The sequence below is a fragment of the Oncorhynchus gorbuscha genome, linkage group LG01 (genome assembly GCF_021184085.1).
Source record: "Oncorhynchus gorbuscha isolate QuinsamMale2020 ecotype Even-year linkage group LG01, OgorEven_v1.0, whole genome shotgun sequence".
In the NCBI taxonomy this organism is placed as follows: domain Eukaryota; kingdom Metazoa; phylum Chordata; class Actinopteri; order Salmoniformes; family Salmonidae; genus Oncorhynchus; species Oncorhynchus gorbuscha.
Window position 1 is genome coordinate 17,375,485 of NC_060173.1, and position 11,370 is coordinate 17,386,854.

The 11,370-nt window shown below is 40.9% G+C and overlaps 1 protein-coding gene across 2 annotated transcripts; it reads left to right on the forward strand.

The window, feature by feature from the left end:
* Positions 1–1,204: 1,204 nt before the first annotated feature.
* znf277 (zinc finger protein 277) lies at positions 1,205–10,072 on the forward strand. 2 transcript variants are annotated; one of them, XM_046346262.1, is made up of 12 exons: positions 1,205–1,223; positions 3,114–3,221; positions 5,463–5,679; positions 6,969–7,057; positions 7,171–7,253; positions 7,664–7,866; positions 8,114–8,246; positions 8,388–8,452; positions 8,606–8,702; positions 8,815–8,857; positions 9,124–9,298; positions 9,530–10,072. In XM_046346262.1, the coding sequence occupies exons 2-12, from the start codon at positions 3,188–3,190 to the stop codon at positions 9,714–9,716; spliced, it is 1,326 nt and encodes a 441-aa protein (XP_046202218.1). In that variant the 5' UTR covers positions 1,205–1,223; positions 3,114–3,187; the 3' UTR covers positions 9,717–10,072. The 2 variants fall into 2 exon arrangements, with proteins under 2 accessions (XP_046202218.1, XP_046202227.1); XM_046346271.1 differs by lacking the exons at positions 1,205–1,223; positions 3,114–3,221 and adding an exon at positions 3,829–4,617.
* The last annotated feature ends 1,298 nt before the right edge of the window (positions 10,073–11,370 follow it).

Below are 11,370 nucleotides of genomic sequence, written 5' to 3' on the forward strand. Positions count from 1 at the left end.
CAGATTATTTGTATTTATGGTAAGGATCATCTGGAAATACATAACAGGAGAGTGCCTCAGGTATGAACTACACAATCTAAGTGTATTTATGTATATGCTGTTTATTTCTCATATCCAATACTTCACTACACCTCTGCATCACTAAAGGAATAATAGAAAGCTGTCAACTAGACATCTGGATAGGTTTATCACAAATCTTGTTGCATTGAACACGATGTGAGAACATTATGAAATGAACAAAAGCCGCTATGGCTTTTGAAGAAATAACTTAAGTCTTTAAGAGAGAATTGATTGTGAATGGTGATGCTTCTTTTTAATGTAAACTTGGCAAATGCACACTGAAACCATACGATGGTCTTATAGAAGATGTGCTGCTCAGCTTACCCATTGAACACAACAGACAACTGTTTACAAAGAAAGTAAGCAATGACTTTCCAGTTGTTGGGTGGGTGTGTAGAACTAAACAGATTAATAAACGCAGCATTTTCCTGAGAAACGTGTCACTCGTGGTTGAATATAATAGAGGGTGGATAAGAAGCACAGTTTGAAATGGGAACAGCATACACATAGACTTATAAATCAAAATCCACATTTGGAGAAGACAAAGCTTCACTGATAATAAAGAGTTGGATTTTCCTTGAGGGCTTAATTAAACCCTTAGAATCAAAATGCTATTATCAGTCCCCAACCCTGCACTGCAATTGACAGCATGGCCACTTGTCTTATGAGTCACCAACCATTAGGGCCCTCTGATATTTGTTAGGTAACAATATATCAACATCGCTGCAACGTTGATGAGACATAAACGTGTTTCTCTGAGGGGCTAATGACTTAAATGCTATATGGCATGATACGCACCCAGTAGATATGTCTAGCCTATATAGGGAATAGGGTGCCATTTGGGACGTAATCTATGATTTAAAATAGGTGGTTTACACACCAGTGCTCAGTCTGAAAGAAAAGGATCATGCTTCTGGACACTAGGCAGAGTCAGACAGTGACCCATGCGGGTGGTTCTTCCCACATAATGACATCTTTTGAGAATGCAGACTTCTAAATGATAAAAACAGGTGCTGAGCAGGTAGTTGCTATGCAACAATCGGGTGCGAAGCTAGCAGCAGCAGCCAGGTGGGCTTCAGCAGAAAGGAGTGAGCACACACAGAGGTGGTTATTAGAGACCTCGGAACACTGTGGGGAACTCTAAAAGGCTGCTGGAACCACAGGTAGGACGGAGACTTTTCCAGTTTAATAGGCAACCTGCAGCTTGGGCTTGTCTGGTGAAAGAGTGTCGAGCATAGTGGTTCTCTAAATTGTTTCAAATTCAGAGTTGTAGACTTGAGTCCAGAGCGCTATTGTAATGCACAATACTGTATTGATTGCTTCTTTTCACATCCATTGTGTCAAAGAATGAACATTCTGTCTGTCCAGGCAAAAAGAAATACACATTTTCTTATTGTAAAACATAAATATAAAGGAAAAAATGAGGCACAGAGATTAAATAGATTGGAGTTGATTGAACTGTTTCATGACAAATTGATGCTATTTGAGCATGCTGTTATAAATACATTTGAAAGTGAGATTGCCATTGCCATCTATGACACTGGTTTATCTCTGAAATAATTCTATCCACAGATAATAAGAGCATATTCTCTCTTCGGTATTTGGAGTTGAGATTGGTTGAGCAAAGAGGGGAACAGTGGGCTGAAACAAATCTACCTCCCTCACCACCACAGTGGAGGCTGGTAAGGGAGGATGGAATGTAATGAATGGTACCAAACACCTTCCCTTAATCACCACCACTCCCTCCTCTCTATCCCCAATCCCTGGAGTTTAATTAGGCTCTCTAAACTCTGTCTGAATAATGCAACACCTGAGCACACCTGAATGTCTCTGCTCAAACAGACAGAATGAGAGAAAGAGAGAGAGAGAAAGAAAGAGGGACAAAGAGAGAGGGGGTGGAGGGGGAGAGATGATTTGCATTTTGCGCAGTACTTCCTGGTAAGCCTGCCCTCCAAAGCTATGGCCTAGAAGAAAATAACATAGATATTTGTCCACAGATGGGAACATTATAGATTATGTCTACAATAATTTACATTCAATAACTGGGTTTACGTCTTTTTTCTTAAGTGTATGACCATTTGAAATGTGCTTGAAATGCAATGACAAATACTTTACAAGACTACCATCTAGTGGTGTTTTACACATTTACAGCTGGTCAATTATCCTTCTCCAGTAGAGGAGAGGGATGTGGAAGCGCGAATGAGCAAGGCGGGGGCTAAGGAAATTATATGGGCACTGGTGGAGCAGAACTGGCAGGAGCAGTGGAACAGCAACACTAAGGACAGGCTTCTATTCCCTGTTCAGAATAAAGTCGGGGAGGATGGTATGAAGGGACAGAAGAGAGGAGGCCATTTTTACAAGGCTACGGGTGGGACACAGCCGGTTTAATAAGTCATTATCTGTGATAGGGAAGCGTTCAACAGGAAGGTGTGATTACCGCAAGACATTGGAGGGGTGGGTATAATTTGTGGAACGTTCCAACAGGAATCCGTTCCAAACACGTCTTAAAGTACAAGGTTGCCAACAAACGCATACAATGTAACATGATCAATTCACCTAACGTTGGGCTAAATAACTGTCGAGTAGGCTTCAACTCACCACGTAGCCTATTCTTAATGTTTGTCAATAGGTTACCAGAGTGAGGACAGACATTTTTCGGAATAAACATGGTGAGTGAAAAACGTTATTAATTAGCCCACTCCCAACCCGGTTTCGTAATATGCCACTACACGAGTTTGTATGCGTTATTTGTGGGCAACCTTGTTATTTACGAAGTTTTTGGATCAGTCTCCTGTTGGAACGTTCCAAAAATTAGACCTACCAACATTGGAACATGTGCTGTGTGGGCAGTATGGTAGGGAGGGAGAGAGACTGAGAATGGGGGAGAATGGGATCCAGCATACTGAGTTGAACATAGTTAGATCAAATATATAACAACATATTTGTGATTGTAAGAGAAACGTAGCTGGCAGATAGGATTCAGTTCCTCCCAGTACAGTGGGTGGCACTAATGCACCATAACGTTGAATGCCAACTGCCGATAAACTCCAAAGAAGAAGAACAGCAGTGTACCGCCGATAAACCGAACAGAAGAGCGTCAGCCGTATTGACCACGTGACATTTGAAGATGGCTGCCTGCGTGGAGAAAAAAATAAATTCAGGTACGTGTCACTATCTCTGGATAACGCAAACAATTAACCCATATGACTCTATAAGAAGTATATATGAACGCAATGTCCTATTTAAGAAATACATAATTTAATACACGTTAACCCTTCAATATTGCTAAAGAAGTAGCCAGCTGTTCAACTTGTTAGCTAGTTGAGCTAGCTATACCTAACGTTATCTGTAAAATGCAATTCTGACAACTTATTTTTCAGGATTTACTCATACGGTATAATGACTTTCGTACAAATAAAGTAGCTAAGTAATGTGTATAATGTTTTGGAGTCAGTTATTCACAATGTGATATTGTGCTTGTACTCATTGGGGCCGATTCAGACTTAAGAACTTTACGCCTTTTCTACCCCTTTCCTACGCACTTCTCAGTATTTAGTATTCAGACTAACCTTACTCAGTCCCATAACGTGCTCTGCAGTTGTGGCTACCCAAAATATTTTCTTGTGGAGTTTTCATTCAATAGGATTTTCAGTAAATTATCTTACATCCATACCGTTTAAATACGGTGTACATTTTTTAGCTCGAATTCTGTCAACCGAATAGAATATATAAAGTGGTTCAGAATATTAAGGATCAAAGAAAGAAATTCATCAAATATATGTATATTCCTCTGTTTCAGCAACAATTGGTAGATTTGAAAGGGGTACACAGAATCTCTGAATGTCTCCCCTATGTGGAAGCTAGGTAGTAAATTGCAACAGCACTAGGTTGCATTCAAAAGACATTTCCCCGTAACGTGGCGGAGACTCACGCTTGAACATTTTACTTTCGGTTTTGGTCCACCAGCTTCAAACGGTTGTAAAAATGTTATTTTTGTTATTGAAAATATATTTCACAGCGATTTTAATGGTACAAGGATTCCTTACACGATTCAGTATTTGATTTCTCACAAACTGAAATTGAGTTAACTGTAGAATTTAACAACCAGGAAATGAGCGGGCTGCTTGACTCGATTTCCACTAGATAACTCAATCACAAAATACAATATAATGCAAAAAATATATATATAATCCTATGTGTAGCTCCTTTAAAAATAGTCAGATTTTGTAGATTATTTAGATTTAGTAAGTAACGTTATTTATGACTCAAATTCTACAACCCATGCTGGAATATTCGCGTACATAGAATTATAATGGTGAGAAAAGTGTACAATAGTAGGCTATACCCTCATTTATTGCCGGCAGTAACCATGGAACTGTGTGATGACGGGCAAAATATTGTGCCATGAGTCGGGTTCTGTTACGGTTTGGTCTGCGTTCCGCTCCATAACGATTTAAAAAGCCTACATGTCTTTCAAAAACATATATTATCAACTGTTACTAATCCTCAGCAACAACCACACGGCCGTGACGGTGTTTACAGAGGAAGCAAATTAAGGTAAACGAAACAATGTAATTAAATTGAATGATAATTTAGGTTATACCAACTGAAGGGAACTAAAAGTAAATTGACAGTTGAATGTGTGGTTATTAGGCCTACTGACGGTCGATACTGATAGTGGCTAATATTTAACATGATAGAAATGGTAAACCACTAAGTCTGGGTAGCCTGAAATTAAGACATTCTAGGATGCCCACCCTGCTAGTTAAAAGGCTGTACAATTTAAATTCTGCATAATGGTACAGCATTTCAAACTGTACTATGGTAAAGTTGATATGCTTCTGTTAGCCATATGACTGGTTTCAAATTTGTCTCCAGCGATTTATACGGTAAAACAGATCTAAAACAAGTGTCATTTATATTTATTATTCCCTTATCTAGATGGATTACTTATTTAACTAGCTCTTATCAATAGCTCTTATCAAGTTGTACATTTAAAGTGCATGGAGAATGGTGGTGTTTTTATTGGGGAAAAATAAAGTAGATGCTTTATCCACTTGGAACCGGCAGGTTCGCTAGACCTTATTCGTGTTTTCTTTGCGCATAAATGTGGAATTATTAGGGAATTAAGTCAAGGTCAGAATACAGTGTATCTGTAGACACCACACCTTCATATATTCGATCTCCATCCCAAACGAATAGCAGGTGAATAGCATGCTGTTCTCATGCTTAAGTTCAAGATCTATATGCATAGAGGTGCATACAAAGTGAATTACATTCCATTTACGCGCGCTTAACTTTTTTTTTTGTCATATTGCTTAGTTTTAATGCTCCATTTTTGAGAAGGGGTGAGAATCATATCAAGCGATGTTTAATAAGAGCATGTTTCACTCTCCCCTCAGATGAACAGGAGTGGATACTGGAGCCTCTGTGTTTCCCTGAGCAGCCTGCTACAGACATCGGCACCAACTCATCCTCTCATCATGACATGGAGGTGGTGACCTGTGTGCTCTGCTCTCACTCCGCCCCTTTGTCAGAGAAGGACCGCCTCCTAAAGCACCTAGTACTGGTGCACAAGCTGGTCATCGCTGATGTCAAACTCATCGCTGACTTTCCTAAGTATGTATCAGAGATATTATATTTGAGTATACAAAACCATTATTTTCATGACAGCTTTCACCCGGTCAGTCTATGATCCCTTATTGATGTAACTTGTTAAATCCACTTCAATCAGTGTAGATGATGGGGCGGAGACAGGTTAAAGAAGGATTTTTAAGCCTTTAGACATTGAGCCATGGATTGTGTATGTGCCATTCAGAGGGTGAATGGGCAAGACAAAATATTTTAGTGCCTTTGAACTGGGTATGGTAGTAGGTTCCAGGTGTACCGATTTGTGTCAAGAACTGCAACGCTGCTTGGCTTTTCACATGCTCAACCGTTTCCCCATGTGTATCAAGAATGGTCCACCACCCATAGGACATCCAGCCGACCTTGCACAACTGTGGGAAATATTGGAGTCAACATGGGCCTGCATCCCTGTGGAACGCTTTCGGCAGCCATGTGTGGGCCTTGGAGGGCACTGGGGAGTCAGGTCCAGCCAATTAGAATTAGTTTTTTCCCACGAGAGCTTTATTACAGACAGAAATCCCCCCCCCCCCAGATGATCCCGTTGGTGAAGAAGCCAAATGTGGAGGTCGTGGGCTGGTGTGGTTACAAGTGGTCTGCGGTTTTCTAAAATAACTTTGGAGGCGGATTATGGTAGAGAAATGAACATTCAATTATTTGTCAACAGCTCTGGTTGACATTCCTGCAGTCATTATGCCAATTTCATGATCCTTCAATTTGAGACATCTGTGGCATTGTGTTGTGACACAACTGCACATTTTAAAGTGGCCTTTTATTGTCCACAGCACAAGGTACACCTATGTAATGACCATGCTGTTTAATCAGCTTCTTGATATGCCACACCTGTCAGGTGGATGGATTATCTTTGCAAAGGATAAATGCTCACTAACAGGGATGTAAACAAATTTGTGCACAAAATGAGAGAAAATCTGGGACATTTCTGGGATTTTTTATTTCAGCTCATGAAACATGGGATCAACACTATGTTGCGTTTTGTATTTTCAGTCCTGACCACAACTAGAATACATCTATTTCTATGGTCCTAATTATCAAGTTCCCTATCACAATTGCGGCACAGGTTTGATGATGTTTGATCTATACAAACAGTTATAAAACCGTAATAGCTGTCATGAAAACTGGGATAAATCACATGGAGAGATTGTCAATCGTGGCTGGCTACTTTTTGTGTACAGTTCCCTCCCTCTTCTCCAGAGGAAATGTATCACATACGGCCTGTCTCATACAAAATATTAATTGTGTTCTACTGTGTCCATTTCTTTCAGATACATGGAATACTGGAAGAACAGAATCTCTGAGAAACCCATCACAGATTTCTGCAGTGTGATCAAGACTAACTCGCAGGGCCCTGTTGGTAAGTAGTATTAATTTACTATAGATAGCCTTGAGGTTCACAATATCGCTGCTTCTACTTTACCCTGTTCTTGCATTATATTATTTAATATACCCTCTTTATGTGCTTTTCAGAAAAACAGGAGCACTACTTTCTTCTGTGCGATGTCCTGCCAGAGGACAGGGTCCTCAGAGAACATCTCCAACAGAAACGACTGGTGAGTTACATTTTAGTCATTTAGCAGACGCTCTTATCCAGAGGAAGTTACAGGATCAATTAGGGTTAAGTGCCTTGCTTGACAGATTTTTCACCTAGTCGGTGCTGGGGTTTGAACCAGCGACCTTTCAGTTACTGGCCCAACGATCTTAACCGCTATGTTATCTTTTCAGAACAAGCTCTATTTTATGTATACAATATACTGTATGTCCCTAGGCTAATATTCACAAAGCATCTTAGAGTAGGAGCTCTGAGCTTGGATCAGGTCTTCCCTGTCCGTAGAAACATTCTTATTATAATTTAAAAGACAAAACTGATCCTAAATCAGCACTTCTACCCTGAGACACTGACTTCCCACTGGGACTGCATAGTTTAATTTATGCTACTAACTCACACTGTGTTGGTCTACAGGAGGAGATCCTGGAGCAGCAGCAGAGGGAGAGGGATGACAACAGCTTCCATCGCATCTGCATGTTCTGCAATGATGAGTTCAATGGGAACAGGTCGTCACTGCTCAACCACATGGCCAGGGAGCACTCGTTCAGCGTGGGACTGCCTGACAACATAGTGTACTGTGTAGAGTTCCTTGACCACCTGCAGAGCAAACTGGATAAGTAAGTTAGTTTTTGGAATGGATATCCTTTTTATGTTAATGTTTGTTTATGCTATTTTTATCATTTGAAAAGAAAATTGTTATCTGTGGCCATCTGTAATTCACTAATTGGTAACACTGTAGTAAAGTTTTCCAGTACTTTAGTTTTCACTGTGAATGAGTGCTGGTTGGTGTCATACATTAGCATTACTCAACCAAACACTGTTTCACAGAGCTTTGAGTGTTTCATTGTTTTTTTTTGTTCCCAGTCTGCAGTGCCTGTATTGTGAGAGAACATTCAGGGACAAGACGACACTGAAGGATCACATGAGAAAGAAACAGCACCGCAGAATCAATGGCAACAACAGCGAGTATGACTGCTTCTACATTATCAACTACCTGGTACGCTCAGTGTTGTGAGAATATAATTAATATAAATGCATATTGCCATATTTGACCTGAAAATATATTATTTTCACATTTAATTAAGGGTCATCAAATAATGATAAAGTGATGAAGACTGGTCTATTTTCCCTGCGACAGGAGCTGGGGAAAACATGGGAAGAGGTCCAATCTGAGGATGATCGGGAGATGGAGGATGAAGATGAGTAAGGATTGTCCTAGTGACACAGTCATTGTTGTTTGAGATGGTCAAACAGTAGGTTAGATTTGTAATCAGTGTTCTCTAGGATTGAATGGTATGCACTTTTGCAGTGTTGTATTTACCATTGAGGAAATGGCTCTGTCTGTCCTCTCTTCAGTGATTGGTCAGACTGGCAGGCTCACCCAGTGTGTGCTGTGTGCCTGTTCTGTGAGCAGCAGTCAGAGAGCATGGAGAAGATCTACACACACATGGAGGTAACAGTCCCCTTATGCAGTTGTTGACAAATTCGGCCCATGGTTTGCCGGTTTGGGAGCAGCTACTTCAATATGGTTCATGGATCTGTTTTTCTTCACCATGCATTTCCAGGAAACCCACGGATTTGATCTGCACAAGTTGAAGACCGAACTCGGTAAGTAATATTGCACAACTGCTATGCTTTGTTGTACAAAACCCACCATTAAAAACAAACACATACACCCATCCAAATGAATGGGCATACCAGTCTTTCCCATACTAGGGCTACATTTACAGGCAGCTGACTTAAATTTTTCCACAAATTGGTCTTTTGACCAATCGGATCAGCTCCTTTGCCAATAATTAGGCAAATGACCAGAATTTGGTTGTGTGTGTATAAAAATGCAGCCTAAGTGGCCTGATAAGCATGTCTTCTCCCAGATCTGCGGTTCTACCAGCAGGTCAAACTGGTAAACTACATCAGACGAGAGATCCACCATTGCCGTTGCTATGGTTGCCAGGAAAAGTTTGGGTCCAAACCTGAGGTTATACGTCATGTAATGGAGGCAGGTCACGTGATGCAGCTACCAGAGACGTCAACCTGGGACCAACCACAGTAAGTTTGGAGCTCTCGTAAGTGATGTGCATGGAAAATGTATTGTTTACTTGTAATATTAACTAAAACCATATTAGTAACAATACTATTGTTTTACTACAGTTTAAAAGTGATGTGTTATTGGCGTGCTGAATGAATGGTATTGTCAATTGCTCAGCTCTCCATCTGGTGGCTATTGTGACTGTTTCTGATGTCTAAATGCCAGTCATTACAGCTCATTCTCCAATCCAGGTATTACTTCCCCACCTATGAGAACGACGCCCTCCTCTGTGCCTTGTCGGACAGTGACAGTGAATCAGAACACACAGGCCCTTGGAGAGACGTCCCTGTCATAGCTGAGGACATCTCTAACCTGAAAGTCCTGAAGCAGACCAGCGTCCTCAGCCACCTTCTGAAGAACACAGACAGCTCTTGTTAAAAAGCTGGATGGATGGACCAATGATGTAATAAACTCAGGGGAGAACGGCTCATAGAGGGACACAGTGCAACAACTTCTCGCTTCGCTGTATCTCCAACAAGAAGGTGATGCCCATCAGACACTGTGCACTTAGCAGACCAGCACACATGTGCAGAAATGAACATGGCCTGTTTCACAATAATTTCCTGAGCCTGGACTACATTTATGTATTATTTAATGTCATACTTGGTACAAATCACAATGTACAACATACCTGCAGGTGGATTTGTTTCATATAGTATGACTGCTGACAAACGTGACCTCACTGCAGAGATGTGACAATTGCTAAATGTAAATAAACACTGAATATACTATAACTGATGATTCCCTCTCGTTTAGCTTGCTTATACAATAGTTGAAAGAATGGCAGGTAGCCTAGTGGTTAGTGTTGGACTAGTAACCGAAAGGTTGCAAGATCGAATCACCGAGCTGACATGGTAAAAATCCGTTCTGCCCCTGAACAAGGCAGTTAACCCACTGTTCCTAGGCAGTCATTGAAAATATGAATTTGTTCTGAACTTACTTGCCTAGTTAAATAAATAAAACAACACTACATTTTCTAAAAACCCTGAGCTGCAGTAAAGTAAAAAAAACAGTACAGATTTAAATTGGAATCTATTTGTTACTTAATAGAGAGGGGATGGACTTCCATTTTCTAGTGCTTTTTGTCAACCTTGGTGGTCTTAAAATGAATGTGTTGTGTGGCTTTGTCCAGAACCACCTGCCGTACAGTCGACCCCCAAACTACAAAGTACTGAGTGTCTCCACCACGTCGTTCACATCAGGACTCTCATTCAAACATGTCACTGAAACGGACAAATGCAGAAGTAACACATTTTGGATAAGTAATCCGTTCAGTTAAAATCACTATCAATCATAAGCAATTCATCCTGTCAAGACGTTTCAATATTCATATTTTGGAAATGTGGGTGTCAGATTATTTTCAGTATTTTAGAGGAAAACATTACCTTAGCATCTCTACTGATACATGGCTGAAGCAGGTGTGTAAGTTGAGTTTAAATGTCACATGCAGCGTGTTACATTTCAGGGCACTGAACCTAAGCACAGAGAATACCTTCTGTAAGTCATGGTCCTCTCAAATGCACAAAAAAATGTAAAACAATTGTCAAGAGTTCCAGAAGGCATGCCTAATCAAGCCAAGCTCAATGATTTCAAAGAAAAGATCTGCCCCCATCTCCTCACATCAGTGTGAGAGCTACCTGTCCCAGGGACGTCAAGGATTTGTTGATGTCTGTCGTTTGGCTTCTGTCTTGGTGGGGTCCGAGCTCATCGCCAAGTCACACAGGGTCAGGGTATTGTGAGACGACACACTCTGTACCCTCCAGTCAGCGTGAGCAACAGGTGGCCCGAGAGTTGAAGAGGGAGAGGCTCTTCCTAGCAATGGGTTCACAACCATACTGGTATTGACACGACTTGGTAGGCCTACCTTTTTTTTTTTGGTTGAGCCAATCTATTCTTTTCTCCATTTCCATCAAGTTCAGAATGCCGTCCTCGGTCTTCAACTCAACGTGGGTCAGCCCAGACACAGAGATGGACTTCCCCTAGGTCCATATCTCTAATGAACTGGTGGGACTTTGACAGGAGATCATTTAGG